At 43.6% G+C, this 23,119-nt stretch overlaps 1 protein-coding gene across 1 annotated transcript in view; it reads left to right on the top strand.

Annotated features, from left to right (window-relative positions):
* OGDHL (oxoglutarate dehydrogenase L) overlaps positions 1-23,119 on the top strand; it is a 664,251-nt gene that overhangs the window by 133,414 nt on the left and 507,718 nt on the right. The window contains exon 4 of the mRNA XM_069240663.1: positions 5,534-5,636. Within this exon, the coding sequence (XP_069096764.1) occupies positions 5,534-5,636 (103 nt within the window). The remainder of the gene's footprint in view (positions 1-5,533; positions 5,637-23,119) is intronic.

Below are 23,119 nucleotides of genomic sequence, written 5' to 3'. Positions count from 1 at the left end.
AATGTGGCAATCTGACAGCCACATTATGACCTCTTACAAAACTCTGTTTCCGCCTGCTGTCCCAGCGGCAAACTCTTAATAGGGGCCGCGGGAAGGGAACCACACTGGCAGTAACCTGTCTGCGGGACTTCAGTGGACGGCCTTTTCCATCTGCCAAAGTCATAATTAGGGCCAATGTGTTTACCTCAAGCCTGCATGGCCAAACTTTAAATAAGGCCCCCACTTTGACCCAGATATGCTGTTGCAAACTTAGCTAAACCGTCTGGCTTTCCTGTCAGCCTTAAGGAAAGGGGCTGTGTCATTTGTACCCTTACAGCCCTCTTCCCTCTCTATGGCCCGTCAACTTCCTCTCTGACATAAAAATGACTATTATATCGGCTGGAAGAAATGGAAATGTTCAGGAAGCAGAGCACCTACGTGATTAGGTTGGGGACATCGTGCATGTGTCAAGTTTTTGAGCATTTTTTTTTTAAATGGTCTTGCCTTCAACATCTGAGGGACAGCTAGTCGCTCACTCTAGATGACAGGGCCTCTTGGACTGGGAGTGCAAACATCTCCAAGGTTATCCCCCTCTGATCCCGTAGATGGTTATATTCAATAAGCAGTATCCTTGTCCCTTTCATTTCGCTTCTCTACCTGGCTGTTAATGCTTTGCTACTTTTTCACTGCTGATATGTATTTTTCAAAGTCTAGTTGTTGAGAGTAATTCATTTAAATCCTCAAGAATGTTTCGCGGAACAAGTCAATCATAATGGTGCAGACACGGCTTGCGCTAAAAGTTAAAATGTTGCCCTGTCAGCTGACTTAAAACTGAAGCAATGTACCTTTCTCCTTAAACAGAAAACTAGCAGGATCAAAAAGTTGGCTAAGCGCGCTTTTAAGTCTGGTTTCTTGGTGTTTTGTCACTGTGCAGTTTTATGGAAACCACCTTTTGTGCGCTGCCAGAGCAGGACAGTAGAAGTCGTAGAAGTCCAAAGAGGGATGGTGAATACAATAAGGTTCCTTAGAGTCAGGAATTTGTCTTAAGTTCACCTCTGTCACCAGCAGAAAAACAGCCAGTAATTGGATATATGTTAAAAAATATTATAACAATAATAATTGACTGCAGCCGTTGAGATTGATTGAACGCCTCATAGCACACAATGCCTGAAGTCTTACCTTTGGCATTTTAATTAAATGGCAAATTACACCAAAGGCAACAATTAATTTTTGGGAAGCTCTGTGGTGCCCAGTAACATCCTCTGGGGACTGGCAGGAGGAGGTGTTTAAGATGTGGCAGCTGTCTTTCCAGTCACCTCTTCATATCGTTTGCTTGTATTTTTGAAAATATTGAATAATTAATGCATTTTCTACTAAAAGATAAAACCATGATGGGGCCTGTTTGGCGCCTGTGATAGTGCCCTTTGACGGCTTCTGATATGGCCTTGGTCGTAGTAAATTCATACCTCTGTGTTAAAGGAGGGGGCAGGCAAGGATGCAGTGCAACAGGTGCTGATTTGGGCAACAGCGATACATATTACATTTGCTCATTTGGAGGCTTAGGCAATCAGCAACAAACCATGTATGCAGTATTCCTTGGGTGTGCATAGGGCACCAGCAGAGACCACAGGCCATGAAGCATGGTGCACTGCTTTGCACTTGAAGCGTGTTGAGGTGTATAGAATTGAATCACTGGAAAAGACCACTCACTAGTTTATTAGCTAGTGCATGACATATTTTTGCCAAGTCGTTTAGGTTCACTGAGATTTTGGTTGATGTGTATTTTGGAAAAGAAGTACTAGAAATGTTTTCAGTAGGTTCTTAAACTAAAGGGTTAGATATGTGCAGCCCTTTGTTTTAGACAGGATAACATCTCCCCTTTCTTTCTCGAAATGATGTGGTGTCCACTTGTTGAGAGGAAAGTGCAGGGAACCCTTAATAAGGAGGAACTGCCCGTTGATGCCCTGCAATAGGGCATGTGAGGTGCTTGTTGAAAACTAGCATGTGGGGTTCACCCTACCTTTTGGCACCCAGTCTACCTCCACCTTGCATTCATAGTTGAAGGAAGCCAGTCAATAAACAAATTTCTCGCAAACAAATACACCATGAAATGCATTTCAATATAATATGCTCTTTGGGAAACAACTGTTACTTATGCCCTTATCTTTGTTATATGGAGTTTTGGGAAACAGCCAAGTTTAAAATGTTTGTGCAAGTGGAGAAGTTGAGTTTCTATACTTGAGTGAAAAGGAAGTGAATTTCGTAGTTTGGCTCAAATAACACAAAAGACGCAGCCTTGGACTGACGTGTCGAAAACAGGGAACCACTAGCAGCTGGCTATTGAGGATCCAAAGACTTAGATTTGGAGTACCAGAGAAAAAAACAGTAAGAAATCTAGTACCTGTGTAACCTTTTGGTTGCCTATAAGCGAGGAAAAAAAGGTTGCTGGCAGAAATCATTTCACATCGAGAGCAGCCATTGAACTTTCTTTCTTGCATTAAATCCAGAGTTTAACTCCTGACTTGCACATTATTCCTTTATTAAAAAATACACACACACAAGCCAGGAAATTTTAAGCAACAGGCCGCCAAATTGCCTTATCTTCCCTTGGAACCATCAGGCATTCTGTCAGCATGTAGGGCTAGTCACACATTCAGCCAATCTAGCCACAGATGACATCACATTGAACACCAATCACACATCTCCCTCAGATGTATTCTGCACAGGCACTGGGTGGCCTATGTGGGCCTGATTGCAAGCGTCTCGGAAGCACTGAGGATAATTATTGCCCCCATTAAAATGTGGTACTCCTGGAATCATAATTTATTAGGTGAGATAATTATTGCCTATTAGAAGTTTAGCCCCTAGAAACTGGGGAAACAATAGAGATTTACCAAAGTCATCACACAAATATCTGAAATCCCCGATCTTTATAGACTATTTTTCCGTGGTATAGATTTGAAGGATTAACCTATCAAGGATTGGGGGAAATTGCAAGGCCTTATTACATCACTCATGGTTTTGACTTCTGCAGAGACACAGCTTTGCACAGCCGTTGATATTTCTTACCAGTTATAGTGTAAGCCTAGGTAGTCCTAAAGTGCACTGTGAAGAAAATATGGGGACCTACAGGTTTTAATAATCCACTGTCTACATGGGAAAAGGGCTAAATCCCATTCCATTGAATGCACACGACTTGCATTATATTGAAAAGGAAATATAAACATATTTTTGCCATTTCACTTCCTTCTGTCTGAGTCATTGGTGTGAGATAGTTAATCTCTGTTTTGGTGATCACCCAGGTGATGTGCTACTGCTATTGATTCTATTTTTATATTAGCATTGCACAAAAAACAGCACATTCCTTAATGTTGGCCAGTGTTGGGCCAGCATCAGGCATGTGGTTTCTGTCTTTGTTCATTTGGTGTCCCACAAAGAGCTGGCATGGCTTGATGCGGGGGAAACTCGCCCCACAAACCAGTAGTGAGTGCTGTAAGCTGACTACTTGCCAAGGTGTTAGTACCACATCAGCAGCCCTCCTGTGTTCAGGTGGCAAAGATGTCATGGACTACTCGTTTTTATGTCTTTGTCCCACAGGAACTACAGAGAGGTCTTGATTTTTGCAGGTTCTGCCTTGACTCAGGTAGGGGCGGCCCTTTCTGGTAGCCACGGTGCTGCCGATGGAGGGAACGCCAAAAGCAGTCCGTGCCCTCCAGAAGGACTCCCAGAGGGAAAAACCCAAAAGGGAAAAAACCTCTAAACCGGAACTCCCTGGAACAAAACAAAAAGTAAAAAGGTAAGTCTTTCCAACAGGACAAAAATAGTATTGAAAAAAGCTGGAACAGGCTAGGAAAAAATGTAACTGGTGAAGAAGAAGCAGTAGCGAAGATCACCAGCAAAGGAAGTGTTGCAGCGCAAGGAGAACAAGAATCACTCACTTTATATACCGAAGAACAGGAAGGGACCAACAGGAAGTAGAAAGGCACCATATTGGATTGGGAATAAATCATAGAAACATATAGAGAAAGACACCATGTTAGAAAAGGTTCCTAAGGCATGCAGGGAGAAAGAAGGCATGCTGGGAAGAAGAAAGAACATGGCAGCTGGAGAAGTGCATAAATACAGGAGGAAAAGAAGAAAAAAGAAAAGAAGAAAGGAAAAAAGGACAGACTCATGAGGTAAGTGGTGGGTGTGGAGGGAGGTGTCCAGGAAAATAGTGAGGCTGTGCCGCACCCGCAATTTGCCAAGGCCCCATGCCCAATTTGGGGCCTCGGCAAAAGTAAAGAATTGAAGGGGCGCGTCCATGCCATGGACCGTGGCCGTGCCCCAAGCCGAATGCTCGGCTTGCTCCGTGGTCCGCCGCGGCGCAACAAAACATTCCTAGAAGCAACACTTCCAGATCCAACAGATCCAACAGATCCTTCACACGTCTGATTTGAACACATACTTTTTCACCTGCAAGAATTCCATCTATGATATGCCATGACTTTGAGAAGTTAATTTTCCATTTTTTTTCCCTGTGAAATCCTTCAGCTCTTGCTTTCTTTGTTCTCTATGGCAAGGATATTTACTCTCGCCCCTAGTTCTCCTTCAGTAGTATGAGAAGATGTATTTGGCTAGAGCATGGACTTAGCAGCAACCTGCACCAATTTTGGGTTAGAGGGATCTTGGACTCCATTTTTCCCACGGTGAAGAACCATGCTATACTTGGAATCAATGAGATTGTGAACTTGGTGCCACCATCAACTTTGGAGAGAGGAAAGATGCTGTGAATTAACAAATAATTAAAGGCGATGTGTCTTTGCAATGGAGATGCCATGTGGTTCTGGGGTCATGTTGAGATAATGAAGAGTTTGCTGCTTCACAATAGGTAGTGACATAGGTGATTCTTTAACTGCCTTCTGTGTAAAGATGTCTTGTAAAAGATTATTCGGATTCACCTACATTATTATCTATGTCTGATCTAGACAGAAGATGTCAGTCATGTTCCAGTATGCAAAGTAATTGGTGGGGAATCTGCAATCATTAAATTGATTTGTATGTTATAGTTCATTTCGTAAGGCTGTGTTCATTTTGTAACCTATAAAATGCTCTAGATTGTAAAATACTGAAGCTCAGTGTTTTCTCAGACATTACTGTTTCTGTACTCCTCTGACCCATGTCTCCCCCCCACTGCTGTTGGTTAGAAAGTTTGCACCTTCATGAAACATCTTTTGTTGCAACGTTTTGTGGGTAACCTGTGATAGGGATATAGGAGCTATGTTTGATATAGGAGCTATGTTTGTTCAGAAAGTGAGAGGGAAACTAGTTTGTAGGATTAGTGAGTCAGTCAGTGCCTGTTTTCTAATTTGCAGGTCAGGGGTCACCATTTTGCGAACCTGGACCCTCTAGGTATCACCAAAGTCTTTTGTCATGATTCAGTGAGTGAAGAGGCAGTGGAGCGCTTAAAGATAGGTGAGCTCCCTCCTCCCCTGACTGTTACTCTTTGACATTCTGCACAGTGGTGTTTATTGCCTTTTCTCCCTCCCTCTCCTAATGCAACCCCTCCATCCAGATCCGAGGACATCACGTGGCCCTGCTGGATCCTCTGGGAATCCTCGATGCCGACTTGGATTCGTTTGTTCCCTCTGATTTAATAACTACTCTTGATAAGTTGGGTGAGAGTTTTGCATGTTACATGGGTTCATGAAATTGGCTTTGTAGGTCCAAGTTAAACCCTTGCCCCCCTTTCCATACAGTGCAAGTCAGTGGTGTCCAGCAACAGCTCCATAAACCTGCCTGAATGGTCCAGTAATTGGATTTTTGATTGTGAGATGTGAATTTAAAATAAGGGAATTCTTTATCTTTTCCCTGAGAACTTAACACAGTTAGCCATTATATTTTGATGGTTAATTACAACATTTGTCTCTAGAAAACCTCGCGTTATCCTACAAGATACTAAAATGGACAACTATGTCTGGCTTATGGCAACTGTAGCCTACTTTAGTATGCTCAGTGAAAGTAGCATATTTGCTTGGACACCGCTGTTAACATGCTTCTCTCTTCCTAGTTCTCTTCATCCCATCATGGTGAAATTATTTGTACTCCAGCACTAGGTTTCTCAAGGTTTTGTAGAAGCCATAAATCTGCTTTGGACACTTTCCTTAAGAAATGGTTATCTTTGTGAAAAATGCACAAATATAGACTTAATTGTAGTTCCTCACAATAAATTGTCCTTCCGGCCTACACATCAAGTCTCAGTCTTCTGAAATAGCCAGGTCCCAAAGAGCCTTGGCGTGTCCCTTGCTTTGATTTGGTGTCCCTATCCTAGTCCCATCATTCCTTCTTGAGAAACCCTGGTCTGGGACCACAAAAGCTCATTCAGTGAGATTGTCTCATCAGTGGTTGTGGTAACACTCATGCTTGTTGCATGTAGATTCAAACTGTGTAACTGATGAAGTAAACCTAGGTTAGTTTGTGATGATTCTATGTGGTGAGTTTAAATATTAAGTCTGAATTGGATCTTGTTGTCAAATTGTTTGAATGTTAATGCTTTGAAGGAGACATTTTCAACGCAAAATGTATTATTCCAATTTTATTTTATTTGAAACTGCAGTTGCTTTAAATTATTTGCAAATAAAACCAAGGGGTAGGGTTGCCCTTCTTTCCACACATCCTCCTCTTTATTATCATCTTCCACTTTTTTCTCACTTTTTGACTATTTCCCTCCTTCCTACTTTCCAGTGATAATTTCTCCTTGTCTCTTTCACCAGTGGAGTGCCCTCTCAAGCCCTTTTTTATACCCTAAACCAGTGGTTCCCAAACTTTTTCGACCCGTGGCTCCCTTGACCTATTGGCCATTGGCTGCGGCTCCCTGTTATGTCACTTTTTTTGACGGGTGGGGGGATGTAAGCCAGGATTTGGGAGCACTTCCATTTTCCTTCCTAAAAAATAATTGGTATGAAGGTGATAAAGGGCTTCTGCGATAGGGACTTGTCTTTAGTGGCTTGGAGTAAGCACTGCCAGTAATCTGCTGCTGAAGGCCAGTGCACAACATTTTTATCACACTCTTGTTGCCTGCCATTGCGCTTTCTCCTTGTTCCTGGCAAGTTAAAAAAAAAACAGCACATTAGTATTTTTGATCTCAGATCCTCCAGCACCACACTTGGAAGTCCCATATATGACAATAGACCTGATTCAGGCCTCAAGGGGAGAAATACATTCTCCTGATTCTTATTTTTTCAATTTCCCGCTTTCCTCTTAAATGTTTACATTTTTGTAATTTCATGATTACCCTCTTTTCTTGAGTAGCTGCAGAACACTGACAGAAGTGACACTCTATCATTGTCCTGATTGGGCCTGACCCTGCCTAAATGGACATACTCTTTATTTATTAGGCAAGACGTCATGTGCTAGTCCAAACCATTCCAGACGCTGACAGCTGTGGCTTCCATAACATCCCCACATGGCATTCCCACATGGGTTACTCAGGGCTGCAAATGCACATTGCAAAACCCTAACAAGTTTGATTTTTGCACTGTGATTCTTTCTTTATCATACTACCGTACGGCTCTGTTCCAAACATAACATCTTTATAATGGAGCCGTATGGTAGTATGAAAGAGAAAGAGTCGCAGTGCTAACAGTGCTTAATTTGAGCCAGTGCTTTCCGCAGGGATTAATTTGAGCAGGTGGTTTCCGGTTTTCTGCATCAGACATTTAGGAAGAGCAAAAGATACATATGGGAAACGTGGAGGAAGAGAAACTAAAAAGCATCACTAAGGGAGAAAGTAGAAAGCTGCATGAGTGAGCTGAAGGAGTAGGGAGTGGCTGTAAATGGATTAAAGAGGCCCGAGAAGGCTCGCACATTTAAATGCAGCATCCGCTTGTTTCAAAAGAGAGCTTTCATCACCATCACATTTTTATCTACAAATTAAGCACTGGGTATACAGTGGGGGGCACAGCACTTATTTTTAAGGACTGGCACTTAGGCCCATATTTATGAAACGTTTGTGCTACATTTGCATTATTTTGTGACGCAAAAGCAACGCAGACTTACAAAATATACTTATATTTTGTGAGTTTGCGCTGCTTTTGCATAAAAAAATGACACAAATGCGGCACAAACTTTTCATAAATATGGGCCTTAGTTTTCTGCATCAGGCATTTACTGTGAGCAAAGGCACATATGGGAAGGATGAAGAAAAAGAAGGACGTAAAAGCTCCACATTGGGAGAAAGATGCAAGAGTGAGCTGAAGGGGCAGGGAGAGGCTGTAAATGGATTGAAGAGGCCCAAGATGGCTTTAGGATTACTGCTGCCTCAATATTCTGTGCATGCATATTTAACTGCAGCAGCCACATGTTTCAGAGGAGAGCTTTCAGGCATGTTTTTATTTATAAATATTTAAACACTGAGTGGAAACAAATCAAACTTGATGGGTTTTACAATTTACTATGTAACATTGCAAAACCCTAACAAGTTTGATTTATTTCCACTGTGATTCTTTCTTTTTAATACTACTGTTCGGCTCCATTCTAAACTTAACTTGTCCTTAGAATGGAGCCGTACAGTAGTATGAAACAGAAAGAATTGCAGTGCAGATAAATCAAACTTGTTAGGTTTTTGCAATGTTATGATGTCTATTGTAAAATCCATCAAGTTTGATTTGTTTCCACTGCAAGTCTTTCTCTGTCATACTACCATGCAGCTTTGTTAGCTGTACCGTAGTATGAAAGAGAGACTCGCAGTGGAAACAAATCAAACTTGATGGGTTTTACACTTTACAACATAACATTGCAAAACCCTAACAAGTTCGATTTATTTCCACTGTGATTCTTTCGTTTTCATACTCCTGTAAAGCCTCATTCTAAATGTGATGTATTTTTAGAATGGGTCCCTACGGTAGTATGAAAATGAAAGCATTTCAGTGTTCCTTTGAAGTGTGCGGCGCCCCTGGTGAGTTCTGATGGCGCACCAGGGAGCCACGGCGCGCACTTTGGGAAACACTGTCTAAAGGGGTTGCAGTTTGGTCCCCCATGTGTGCCAATAATAAAGTATTCCCAATATCAACCCCACCTCCTCTGTGTGCCGAAGGCTGTATGTGTCCAAAGTGCTTTGACATCCATGTTGTTGTAACTAAACAGTGAAGGCTCACAAACTCCCTCCCCCGGTTAAGTACTCCGTGTACCAAACTGTGAGTGAATGAAGACCTATCACTTAGTTTGTTAGCGTCTGTTCACAACATGTTGACTTCCAGTGATATGATGTCTATTTTGTTCTCAAGGGCTTGCCTCGAGCTTTAGATTGCTGATAATATCTGAACTCCCCTTGGTTCAGTGCTTGACGTTGGCCCCGTGCTTCTTAACAAACCTCTGTTGCCCTGTCAGTTCAGGAGCTTGTGCAAACTTTTCTGTTTTACTTTGTTGGGGTCCCTTGGGAGGCCTCTCTCTACCTATGTAGTCATGTATCCAGAACATTCAAAGTTTCTGGCTAAAATAGGGTTTGTCGCTGCTACCCCTTGATCAGTTGAGCATCTCAAAAAGCCATGTCTACTCATTTTTGCTACGGAGTAACATTTAGGGGCCCTTTTAGATCATTCCTGGATCGGCTGCTGAGATACAGCACTTACCCCAGCAGGAGAGGAGACAGTAATTCAGGAAGTACGGAATTGGAAAAGGTCTCCGACCTCCAGTACACTTTAAATGTCTGGTGTGCAAATTTCTATTCTACCAACAGGGGAAAAGGAGAAGCCACCCACATCAGTGCAAGTGTGGCCGGCCCCACATGCACCACCACCTCCAAGTCTGTGTCAGTAGGACTCCATTCAGGACTACACAACCCACACAGTTTCTGGGAGTGCACAAAGGCCAGGCCATTGATAGCTGGATCACAGCGACCTCAATAACGCAGCCACCAGACGTGGGAGGTAGCCAGAGTGTGCACCTGCCAGTTCAGATGGCATCTCAAGCCCAGTCCCAGAGGGGTTCTTGGGGGTCTCCGGAGGCCCCCAGGTCTCACACCAGATTGACTGAGCCCGCACACCTACAGGGTAGCTCCACCTCATTGCCTCGTCTTCCTCAGGACAGCGTGCTCCGCAGTGGCGCATCTAGGCAGGAGGACCACACCACAAGAGCACTCTTGCAGTCCAGTGAGGCGAACTACCAGAAAAACTGCCCACTTCAGCTCCACTCATCCACTCGAACAAGTGTCCAAAGTCCCAGCTCTCTGTCTGCTCTTGGGCGACTCAGGCACTCTGGTTTTCAGTCTGCTGCTGTAGCACTTTTTATTGCTCAAAGTTCGCCCTCCTGGCGACAGCATCCAGCCGCAAGTGCCATGTTATACAGAGCAGAAATGCTTAGGCCAGGGTCAGGAACATCAGTCTCCTCAGGCTAAAGCTGCCCACCCTCTTCGGTATTGGCCTTGTGACGTGGAAGGTAGGCATGACAAATTAATTTCCCACACTTGGGGACAGGATACTGGAGGATCGCGACGGGACCTCTAGCTTAATCCATCTTGTTGGCCATAGTGCTAGTTTCCGTTCTGCCACTGTACAGTCTTAAAATGGTTTAAGAACCATTCCAAGATGGCTGCCTGTGCTTATGCATTTAAACAAATGCGTAAGTGGCATCTTTGAATGAATTTTCTTTAAACCTAAGAACATTAATTGAAAGATGCCTGTTGTAAATGCATGTGTATTCAAGCCAGCCATATTTTAATGGGTTTTCTCTTATACATTCGAAAACTAATTCAAAGATGCCAGTCATAGGTATTCATCGCTACCCGCTGGAGGTAAAACAAGCCTTGGCGAAGTCAGAAGGTTACAGGTGTCAGACCTGTTGGCTTTCAAGTGCTTATTTTCTTAGTAACAATGTAAACACTTTCCCTATTTTGGAATTTGGGTAAGATCTTTTCCTCTTTCCAAATCTGCCAGATTTCCATCAACTTTTTGCTGGTGACTTTGAAAATGCACATGTGGCAGGTCGGCGCTATTTTTTGGGGGATCTTGGACTTCTTTTGTACCATAAGACTTGACCCAGAACAAGAGAGAGGTGGACGAAAATAGAAGCATGGTGAATAGAAAGATGTTAAAACAATCAAGAGGTTTAGAGCAGGAAAGAAAAAGAACCTACAAGAATGAGATAACGTTGCTGGAAATGTAGAGCGGAGGGAGAGAGGGGTATTAAGTGGAATCAAAACTAAGCCTTTTTGTATTCAACAACACCAGCATTTGGCAGCGGGGGGTCCCTAAGAAAACGTTTGGCAGCAACGAGCTGCATTTTTGTGAAGTAAATATTTCTCCCTTTCACAAAAACTGAGCCACAGACGAGGTCGAGCCGGGGCGTTAGGGGTAGCATTTTTTTCTTATGTGACCTCTGATCTAGAGCTCCAACATTTTGGGTGCAGTTCTGAACAGCTCCTGGGCCAGAGGAGGCAGTAGCACAAGGGCAAAATACACAGATGCTGCCGTGGCAGTGAACGCTTTAGCATTTGCACTGAAACGAGTGTTTCATTTCTCATGGCATCACTTAGAGTTCGGAGGAAAGTGACGATTCTCCACTTTCTGAGGAAATATCTGAATACTGAGTACCATCTATCAGTTGAATTTCCTCCGCTATAGATACAGTATGGTGGAAATTTAGCCGGAGGATACGCTCCTTATTTAGAGGTTTCCTCCAGTCTGTAAACCAGGCCCTTAGTTTCACTGTCTAAGAAGCTGTCTGTGTCGTTAAGCACCCTTAGCCATGTTTTAAACGAAATAGAAGCATAAGGGGAGTGTGGATATATTCTGTAATAGTTCTTTATCTTGGCAAATCTTGTTGCTACTTTTGCTGTAATAGTAATTTGGGAGTGTTGCTTGTGTGGGTAAGAACCTTCTCGCTTCCAGTCCAATTTGCCATGGAAACAGCCCAGGAATGTGTGGGTCCTTAAGCTGCCTTTGACCATCCGCTCTACAGGTTGCTGTACTCGAGGTGCAGCCTGCGGGACACTAGGACACATGGACGGAGGAAGCAGGTCCTTTCCAGCCGGCCACTAGCGCAGTAATGCAAAATATGGTTGTAAAATTGAACCAAGTGCGTTTAGATCCCCTCTGAGGGAAAGGTTCACCATTTAAAATATACAAAACATCTTAAGACTTCAAGTCATAGCGACTCAGTTCTCTTAATTTTGCAGGTGATGCCCTGACCCAGCTACTCTTAAAATGTTAAATAAAAACCACTTCTAAGCATGGTTGTGCTTTTCCCTCCTTGTCGCATGCAAAATTCAGCTGCTGATCTTGGTGCGGCTGCTATGTGAACATTTTGATTGACACATCTATAATCAAGGTATTTTCCAATATGTATGGGAACACTGTCATTACCACTTAGGCTTCGGGGAGTGAGCTGCGTGACAGATGTGAAAGCTGTGGCCGTTTGTATTGTAATTTTTTCGTGTCATTGCAGTTAATCCTATAAAGTAGTCGTTGGCTTACTAAAATACAAACTTTAAAATGCCATAGTAAATTGTTCCAGGAACTTCTAAACTCGAGGTGACTGCCGTGTTATTCTTAGGAAATTGTAATACATTCCGTTTTGTTGATAGAGCTCCCCTAAGGTCTCTACAAAAGTGTGTGCGCTTTCCAGCTGTCTCCCTCGTGTGCTTCTCTGCCCAACCTGTCTCTGGGTTGCTCTGACTTACTGTGTGCTTCTCTGCTCGTCCCTCATTTCTTTGTTGCTCTGTGTCACGTGATGCTTCTTGGCCCTCTATCCCCAGTCTTCCAGTGTTGCTTTTTCTCGCTCGGTGATCCCCCACACGTGTTTTTGTTGCTGTGTCTCCTAGTGTGCTTCTCTGCACCTCCCATGTTGTATCCATCACCAGGGTTGTTCCTCATTTCTTTATTGCTGTGTTTCGACATGTGCTTCCTGTCTACGTATTGCTCTGCCTCACCGTGTGCTTCTGTGCTCCTCCATGTTGCTTTGCCTTGCAGAGTACTTCTCTTCCCCTTTCTGTGTTGTTTCCTACGCCCATGTAGTTTCATACCAGGTGAACTGATGATGTACTGGAGCGTAATCTGTATCTGACTGTGACGCGCGGTTTCTATCTTCCTCTCCTGGAGACACAGAGTAGAAGGTTCCCCCTTTATGAAGCACCTGTAAGCTCCGCCCGCTGAGCCACGCCCCGTCAACCCTCGAAATAGGTAGGGGAATTTCCCACCTCTTGCCAGAATGATGGACAGCTTTCCAAGGCGACCCCACTGCGTTTGCCGCCGACTCGCGTGGTGCGTCGTTGATGCGCAGGGGCGCGAGGACATCTCCGCGGGGACGCACTAGTGGCAATGACATTGCCGGGGGCACACAAGGTTGCTGAAGACGTTTTGCCCCCGTGGCCCATCACGTACCCTAGTGTACAATGTGGACGCGGCAGATGCCGCGGTTTGAAGCTCACCTTCTGGAAAGGACGGCCCACCCTGGCTCTTGGGCTTAGCAGGGATGGGGCGGGGCGGGGCTGTGCGCTCAGAGATCCCATGGCGGAGGGGATCTGGAATCCTTCCTGGAGGTGAGCTGATGATGTGCTGGAGCGTGGTCTGTGTCTGACTGGGACGCGCGGTTTCTGTCTTCCTCTGCTGGAGACACAGAGTGGAGGGTTTCTCCCTTTGTGGAGCACCTGTGGGCTCCGCCCGCTGGGCCCGCCCCGTCCACCCTCGAGGTAGGTGGGGGAGTTCCCGCCTTTTTACCAGGATGATGGATGGACGACTAAGTATTTTTTACCCATGTTTCTAATTATGTATTGTATGTGCAGATGTGTGTGTATAGTCATGTGTGTGTGTGTGTATAAATATATATATATATGTGTATATGTTGTTTCTGTGCCTGGCATGTTTCTATGAATTTCTGCTCTCTTTTTATCACACTTATCTACTCATCGCTCTTATGTCATGTCTCTATCAAACTATCCTCCATTCTCACTCGGACTCATCCCAAATCCCTTCGACCACTTCCATCTCCTAAATATCTCTGCCTAAGCTCATCCCTCCACCCCCACATCTAACTCACCAAACCTCACTCTACCTCTGTGACCTCCCACACAACCCTACTAAATTCTCCTGCATTCATCTCACCCTGCTACTATGCTCTCCCTAACCCTTCCACATCCTCTTTCCCCTCCGCCCCCCTTTTATTCATCTCAAGCCTTTGGATTGAGCAAATGAAGGATAAACTCCCAATTAACACTTCTGGATTTCTTTCCTCCTCCACCCCTCCATTACTCCAGTCAATCTAACTAACAAACTCTCATATCCGCAACTCAAATTAACTCAAAATAATACTAAAACTGTACTCCTTATTAAATTATACTAATCCATCACTAATTCTTGTTGGGTACCGGAGTAGCGTGCTACTCATCGAAAAGCGCTTCGACGCCTCGTCAGGGGTAGTAAGCGCTATATAAATACGATTACAATACAATACAATACAATACCCTGCTTTCGTCCTCCATTTTGCTTCTCTGCCCATCTGTGTCCCTCGTTTTACTTATGCGCCCCTCCTCTGTCATATTTTATTTTTTGAGTTACCGATCCAACTAGAATCGATAACAAAAAAAAGTACTGCGTAATTATTTAGGCGCACGCATGCGTGTTGCGTGTGCCTCCAAATTGACTTAAACTCCTGCGTCAAAATGTTTTCATTCTTTCATTTTTCATTTTTCATATTTTAGCCATGTTGCACAGCATCAAGGGTGCTATGCAGTATAGTTAAAACCCTTTGGCAAAGCAAATAGGTCCCCAGAGCGAGAACTATTGGCTTTGCTATTGCTTGTTTTTGTTTGTGATGATTTAATTGTCAATTGCTGAAAATATATATTTTTTAATTTTCCTCCACACTGGCCACAAATCTGTTTGTAAGGGTCCCTAGTATAACCAGTAGAATAGAAGTGGGTTGATTATGAGGTTGAGACGGAAACACAAGTCTCGTAAAAGCATTAGTCCCCGTATTCTGCATAAGTTCTGTGTGCATTGTGCTTTACCTGGTGATGTAGTATGTAGAAGCCTCTGCCTTCAATTATCAAAGCTGTGAATGCCACATTTTTTTACGGAACCACTAACCGGACGTTGTAGACATACTTATACTCTCCCTCACCAAGGACCCTGCCAGCGCCAAGACCAACCTACAAGTGGGTATGAAGGACGTCGCAGATTGGATGAGGCTCAGCCGCCTAAAGCTGAACTCTGACAAAACGGAAGTCCTCATCCTCGGCAACACCCCGTCCGCCTGGGACGACTCCTGGTGGCCCACGGCCCTCGGCACTGCACCGACCCCCACAGACCACGCCCGCAACCTCGGCTTCATCTTGGACCCCCTTCTCACCATGACCAAGCAAGTCAACGCCGTGTCCTCCGCCTGCTTCCTCACCCTCCGCATGCTCCGCAAGATCTTCCGCTGGATCCCCGCCGACACTAGAAAAACCGTGACCCACGCCCTCGTCACGAGCCACCTGGCTACGGCAACACCCTCTACGCTGGGACCACCACCAAACTCCAAAATCGCCTGCAACGCATTCAAAACGCCTCGGCCCGCCTCATCCTCGACGTACCCCGCAACAGCCACATCTCTGCACACCTGAGACCCCTGCATTGGCTCCCAGTCAGCAAAAGGATCACCTTTCGACTTCTCACCCACGCACACAAAGCCCTCCGCAACAAGGGACCGGAATACCTCAACCGACGCCTCAGCTTCTACGTCCCCACCCGCCTCCTCCGTTCCTCTGGCCTCGCGCTCGCTGCCGTCCCTCGCATCCGCCGCTCCACGGCGGGTGGGAGGTCTTTCTCCTTCCTGGCAGCCAAGACCTGGAACTCCCTCCCCACCAGCCTCAGGACCACCCAGGACCACTCCGCATTCCGGAGACTCCTAAAAACCTGGCTTTTCGAGCAGCAGTAACCCCCCCCCTTTCCCCTAGCGTCTTGAGACCCGCACGGGTGAGTAGCACGCTTTATAAATGTTAATGATTTGATTTGATTTGATTTGATTTGACGTATGCTGTTAAGGTCAATTGCCAACCGAGCATCAGCCCCAATTAGGATCAACTGTCAGGAGTAGGGCTTCCCCAGGTCCAAGGTTGTGTGATCTTTCCCATCACTTTGACAAAGCGTAAAATGGCCCTGATTTAATTAAAACAGCTTGAACCAAAGAGGCTGGAAGACAAATGGCAATAGTACCAGTGTAACGGATGAGGCCCGTCATTTCATGTGTCATAGAGCCTTCCCCCTTTCTCCAGCACCTTCTGGCGAGGGTCCGCTTTTTTGGAACTCGCGCTTATCTGACTAATAATGAGGATGTAAAATGGAAAATAATTTTCTGGTGTTGATTCTTTTGCATTGCTTGGGTTACAAAACGTTTATAGAATGGGTGAAAAGGCTCCCTGCTGCTAACACCAACACCCACTCAAACCCAAAGGCAGCTGGTCAAAAACAATGCTCATGTCAAGGTTGGCTCCATTTGCACAGCTGATCAATTTTAAATGCAGTTGTCTGCAGAAAAACATGTCTAGAACAATAACTTGTTTTGTATCTGTTTTTAAGGAAATCAGTGGGAAATAAACCTAACACTCCTGCATACCAGCTTCCTTTCTTCAGACTAATGCGGTGTACAGAAGGTTGACCGGAGCATTTGAGTACAGCAGAATAAAAGTTTTGCGTTCTTCCAGACCCTGCTCCAGTGGCATTTGCTAGCTCTCCTAAGGCTAGTAGTCCCTTTTCGTTTCTTGATGGATCACGATACCTTGAACAGCTAGTAAATATGTTATTTGTTCTCAATACTCTTGCAGAAATTAATCTTCTGCTGTCTTCAGACTTCCCTGCTTTCCTTTATTGACTCCCTGTTATACTGTAGGTAACTAGATTTCAGGAAAACGTGTTCTGCAGATCTCACTCCTTGGAAGTTGACTTTTACCTGTTTCACATATAGTGCTTGGGGCATGACAACTCCAAACACACATGCCTTATGCATGATTCTTCTTCAGCTGAGCATTGAAAGTTGTCATAAGGAAGGGACATTTTCGAAAATGTCACTGCTGTCTGCGAGTGGGGCTTGCTTCATGTTGACAGTATAGCCTAACACCAACGATCGCCCTGATGACCCTTCCTCAGCATATGCCAACATATCCTGCTGCCTAGTCCAGCAGCACCACACTGCCTGTCAACAAAGGATCTGAATTGGTCTGGGGGATTTGCAAGAAGCATAATGTTAGCATTTGCTTCCTGTAGAACCCATAAATATCTCCTTGTCTGGGTTGCGAAGAAGGTTGTATGGTGAAAAGAAGGGAGTATAAATGGGGCGAAGGGGCATTTTCCCGGCCCTGTAGTAGCCACAGCCTTGAGATATTGGGGTATCCATATACACTCTTACAGGATCATTGATGACGATCTTCTCTCCATAAAGCTTTGTGGAGGGGTAATGAATCATTGTTCTTGAATTGCCAGACAGTAAGGAAACATACAAAACATGAATTACGGGTATAGTTAGGGCCATATTAAAGAAACTTTGCAACGGTACAAAAAATCAGAGGCAACACATTTTGCCCTGTTATGTTGCTTCAGTAATGTGGAATGCAGAAAAACTGTTTTGCCCGACTTCGTTACAGGAAGGTTTTTGCGGCAGGGCACAAAAATATAAATGTATTTTTGAGCTATTTCTAAATATTGTCAGAGTACCACAAGTTTGATAATAAAGATTAGGACGCATACTCCGGTTTCTGACCAAGCGCTTCTAAATGGTCACTTGTAACCTGGGTTTAGTTGGGATACAGTGCCTTGGAATAGATGCAGTGGTTCGCTAGTGGAAGGCGTACAGAATGAGGGTGATGCAGTTTCTAATTCCTAAGTGTATAGGATAGGACCACATTATCTTGAATGTTAAAAGCCACACAGCGTTGTTGTTCAAATACTTAATATAGCTAGAAGTCGTGTGTTACCCATTTGCAATGCTTCTCCATTACCTCACTATTTTATGACCTATGAATCAATATAACCTCCAGAAAGCTGCAGCAACAAAGCGAGGCCTTCCTCATTACCCATCAATATTCCAGTTTAAAATGCTTTTTTTTTTAACGAATTCCATCTCGTCTTATGCAGTTCATCATTTTCTCCATTCCTAATTCCGACATTGCATGCAATTCATCAACGTATTAATCACTCTGCTGCTTTATGTTAAAAAGACAGTAATTTATTGAGCATTTAGGCCTGCCACATCGATGGTGCCCCGTTGGAATGTGACCTTTGCTGGTGCATGCTGCCTCTTGGCCTGTTTAAAGCTGAAACATTAGTCTAGCTTCTGCTGCATTTTAGCAAGAGTTGACAATCCTTTTTGATGTTTCGTTGCTCTTGTTGGTGTATAAGGTGAAGGTGGTCATCCTGAATTTTGAAACTAAAATATGAAGAGAGGCAGTTCAGTTCAGTTCATTAGCTTTACTCGGCCAATACAAAATAGCCTTAAAAGTACATAAATATACAAGTACATATTCAACATACTCCTATCCTAATTCATAATACAGATACTAGCTAATCATAATAAATAAAAAATATAAATATATGATATATAATAACAATAACACCGACCCCCACCATATTCACAGTAACAATTATCTTAAAAAGAATAATAAAAAGCTAGTTTATTGCACTTATCCAGTTTCGCCAAAAATCAAAACAAAACTTTTCCTGACTTGTATGGCATTTCATATATGTATATATTTATAGATATATATATATAATGCTACCCTATAACACACATGTGTTTTGTTAAGTGTTAACAAAAATTCCAGTGCCACCTGATGGGTTCTTATGCTATATTTTCTAAAAAGGGATTTTAGTTTAAAAAAATTCTAGCATGTTCATAAAACTTGCAAAATAACATAAAGTGCAAAGTGCTTAAGACAAGACCTCATACTAGGAAATGCTACTAAATGATGCACTATACCCAGTCTTAATCTTGTCAGAACGAACCAGTGCTGCATATCAGTAACACCAAGTTGGTATCCTTCCTCTACTTGCCTCCAGTGAAAGAGACATATATATGCCAACAGTGGGTTTTATGGATTCATTTGTTCTTTATACATTTCTTTGATAACATCAGCACTTCCTCTGGGTCTGATTTTATATTTATATTGAATACAGATTTGAACGAGGAATCAATAAAAGCGAGCCATGGGATACACATAGCATTATCCAGTTTTAAACAGTCTAGAATAATTTGCTTAGTGAAAACAGTTTCCTCCTTGGACAAAATACTACGCCATAGGAGCAAGGGGCTCTCCCACAACACGTCCTCCAAAAACTGGAGGCCCACCTCTTGGTGTACAATCCAATTAGATGCTGAAGTAAGTAAACATAACAAACGTTTTAAAAAACAGTTTTCTTCTAATTGTAAAGGGGTGCTTTTTGTGTACCCCTATACGCCGGCCCCATACTCTACTGTGGATAATGCTCTAGCCCTATATATGTTTACCATAGTGGAAATGGGGTGACTCCCTAAATTGCTAGCAAGTCCAAAAATGGCACTAGAATTCCTTCTTAACTTATCCTTTCCCAACTGAATATGTTGTTCCCATAGCCCCTTGCTCGAGAACAATACACCCAACTATCTAAAATAATTTATAGTGGTAATCTCCCTATTTTGGATATAAAAACTCTTGCATTTCTTTACCCTTTGGCCACAGGTCATAGTAAAAGATTTAGATTTGTTAATCACATTTGAGGTCATGAACTGTTCTAGACCATCCATTAGTTTTTGGAGCCGCACTGGGGTCCTAGAAATCAGGACATCATCAACATAGAGTAATGTGGGTACGGGACACCCTGCCACATTGGGAGGGGGGGGTTTCCACCTTAATTTGCTGCAGGAAATTGTCCCCCCTGTTAATAGATAGAGAAAACAGTAAGTGGCCAGTACACAACGTTGGCGAATACCTCTTTAAATTTTAAAAGGGATAGTGCACTCTCCCAGTTGGCCAAAGCGGACTTTGCATGTTAAGTCTGCATAAAGGTGGGCAATGAAGTCAATGATGTACTTTGGGGCACCCATGTCCAGTAGTATGGTCCAAAGAAGGGCATGCTCAACTAGATCAGAGGCACTACTAAGATCTGCAAAGCAGAGGTAGAGAGCCCCCTTTTTGGCCTTTGTATACTTGCCTATGATCAGATCTAAGCTAACACATTGATCAATAGTGCCCAGTCCTGTCCTAAATCCAAACTGGGCAGGTGAAAGAATATTATTATCCAATGCCCAGTCATTAAGTCTTGCCAAAATTACCCTACTAAAAATGTTCATGGATGAATCCAGGAATGATATTAGGCAAAAGTTTTTGGGATCAGCTTTGTCACCTTTCTTATATATAGGTATAATAATGGACATAGTCCAAGACATCAGGATTTCCCCGGCCATGGCTATATTAAACAGCCTAGTCAGAATAGGTACCCAAAAATCACTTAGATATTTAAGAACATGCATTGGTAGTCCATCCGGGCCTAGGGCCTTGTCCCCAGCACTTTCGGAGATAGCTGCTAAAACCTCATCTATGGTGATTTGTAAATGGTTGGGAAACCCCATCTCCAGTTGCCTAGTTATATCTCAAAAGTGGTCCACCCCTGCTACATAGGATACACTAGAACCCAGTTCGAGAGGTGCCCATTTGGTCAGAAAGGGGGAATTTACTATTTCCCAGAACAATTTAGAATTATTTGAATCCGTCACTAGCATCAGATTTGTCCATGCCTCTTCCCTCAACTCTTCTTTCTTCATTCCAGGGGTTCCCTGTATTTTACCCGCAGTGACCTGATTGCCACTGGGTCACTTGTAGATGTATGAAGGGCTAGTTTAAGATCCCCCTGGCTTTGATACATGCGTGGTCAAACCACCATTTATTCTTCGTAGTCTGCCTAAATTGGGGGGAATATGTCAGAACACCCTTAGTATGTGATATAACTTTACTAAAACTACTGAGCAACCGTGAGGGTTCTATTTCCTCTTGTAGGCAGTAATTAATTGCTGACGAGCACCCTCGTACAATCTGTAAAAGATCAGCTGGATCTGTATCTTCCCATTTCAGTCTCACTCCATTTATTCTGTGTGCCTCTAACTGGTTTGCAGTAATATGGAGCTCTTCATTGGGGCCCCAAAATGCTGTCAAAAGAAAATCGGATCATGATCGCTCAGTAATGACTGAGGAATATATGAGGTATCACATACGTTGTTAACAAATGAGGATGCTACAATATGATCAATTACAGACGAGGAATTAGTTCCTCTAAATGATTGTATTACCTCACCATTAATACCTTGTTTACATTCCATTAACATCAACTCATATTTTGACAGAATCATATTGAGCGCCTCTCCATAATCATTATGATAGAAATGGTCATACCCTACGCCCTCATGACTGGTTAGCCCACATGTTCGAGATATTGGTAGGGAACATGATTGGATGTTAAAATCAGACGGCATAGAACGTAGGAATTTATCTAGGTTCTGATCTAGAGCATGAGCTACTCTACAGCAGGTAGAATCAAAAACATTATTATAATAATTAATTAATACCACATCAGTCATACTCGGATACCTCAGCCACAACAGTTGAAAGTTTGGGGTCTCCCAGGAGGGCTTTTTAACCACCATAGGGAATTTATTTGAAGTAAGCACCTGGAGCCCACTCTTTGCCCAGATTAAGAACTAATAGCTGGCAAGAAGTATGAAGTAAATCCCTGCATATGAACCAGGGAAACACACCATGTTTCTTTAATACCAGGTCAAGTTTATTAATGTAATTGCCCCGCTTCTTTGTCTCAGTCTTACTACGTAGACCTTGACCTTTCTATGTAGCAAAGCTCTGGCACTCTTTAATATTTCGAATGAACTCTTTTTCGCCATTCCTTGCTTCTATTTGTCTGTTGGTACTTAGAAAATTTCCACTTAGTTCCCTATGAGAGTTATTAGTACAGCTTCATAGTCCGACCCTTCTGTCCCCTGGGTCTCTATGGGGGCATTGCTAAAACCAGTAGACGTTATCTTTCCACTGAACCCCACCATACTAGACCCTTTCTTTAGACTATCTGCGTGTCCCCTATATTTTTGTCAATCGTTATCTGAAAGTGTACTCAATGCCTAATATCTATTGCTTAGTGGCACTGAGGCGCTATGGTAAAACTTTTTAATTAGCACAGAATAGTGTTGTACCGGTGGCTGCCCTGATTTTACAGGTTGCACATGTTGATAGAATGTACCCAACGGGAGCAATGATGGAGAATTAACATGGTGTGGGTTGAAGGTAGCCCTAAATAAGATGTCCCTCACAAGTCGAGGGTTTCTAAAGTTGATAATTATACAATCTCCCCCACACTCTTTCTCTAACGGGCCCACCCAAGTTACTCTTCGAGTTAGGATGATCTGGTGGGCATTATCTATTGTAAGTAAGTTGTTTTGAACCAACCAATGCAATACTTTGTTCTTCAGAGTCCCTTGGGGTTCACTCTGACCAGGCCGTAAAGGAGGAGGAGCATTGGCCATGATAATTACATAGGGGCAACACTCTGGTGGTAAATTAATAGCTGGAGGATTCTCCCTCAGTTGCAACAGGACTGGCGCAGGGCTCGTTGAGTTCAAAATGTCACAACCAGTGATCCACGATAAGGTGTGTGTAACTCCCAAACGAGACCCTGAACTTATCACCTTCCTACTCAAGATGGAACCAGGCCCAATAAAAGTCCTTGGGAGTACTCTGAAACTTTGTCAAGATCGTCTGCTGGACATAGTTGGTTTCCTGGGGAGGATAATAGATATGTCCGAAGAGGCGTATATTAAAGGTCTTCCTATTGATTTGGATCTCTTGCGAGGATTGAGCCAGCGGGCCATGGTCCTTTTGGACAGTGCCAATGCTGGACTTAACTCTGAGAGTCGCAAAGTAGTATTCCTCAAAATTAACCCTCAGATTGGAGATTTGGCTGAGGTTTACCCTTTGGGGACAACATGGTCAAGAGCCTGTGAAAATACGTGGCCACATTCACTGCTCTTGATAAAGCTTAAAGTAATATGCACAGGCTTGTTAACCCATTCTTTGGCAGGGACAGCCGAAGGCGACTTTCTGTCGGCCGAAACCACCAAATGTCCCAATTCAGCAGTTCCAGTCCAACAGGAGGCT

The sequence above is a fragment of the Pleurodeles waltl genome, chromosome 6 (assembly GCF_031143425.1).
Source record: "Pleurodeles waltl isolate 20211129_DDA chromosome 6, aPleWal1.hap1.20221129, whole genome shotgun sequence".
Lineage (NCBI taxonomy): Eukaryota > Metazoa > Chordata > Amphibia > Caudata > Salamandridae > Pleurodeles > Pleurodeles waltl.
The sequence above is the reverse complement of the archived record's forward strand: the minus strand, read 5'-3'. Positions and strand labels throughout refer to the sequence as shown.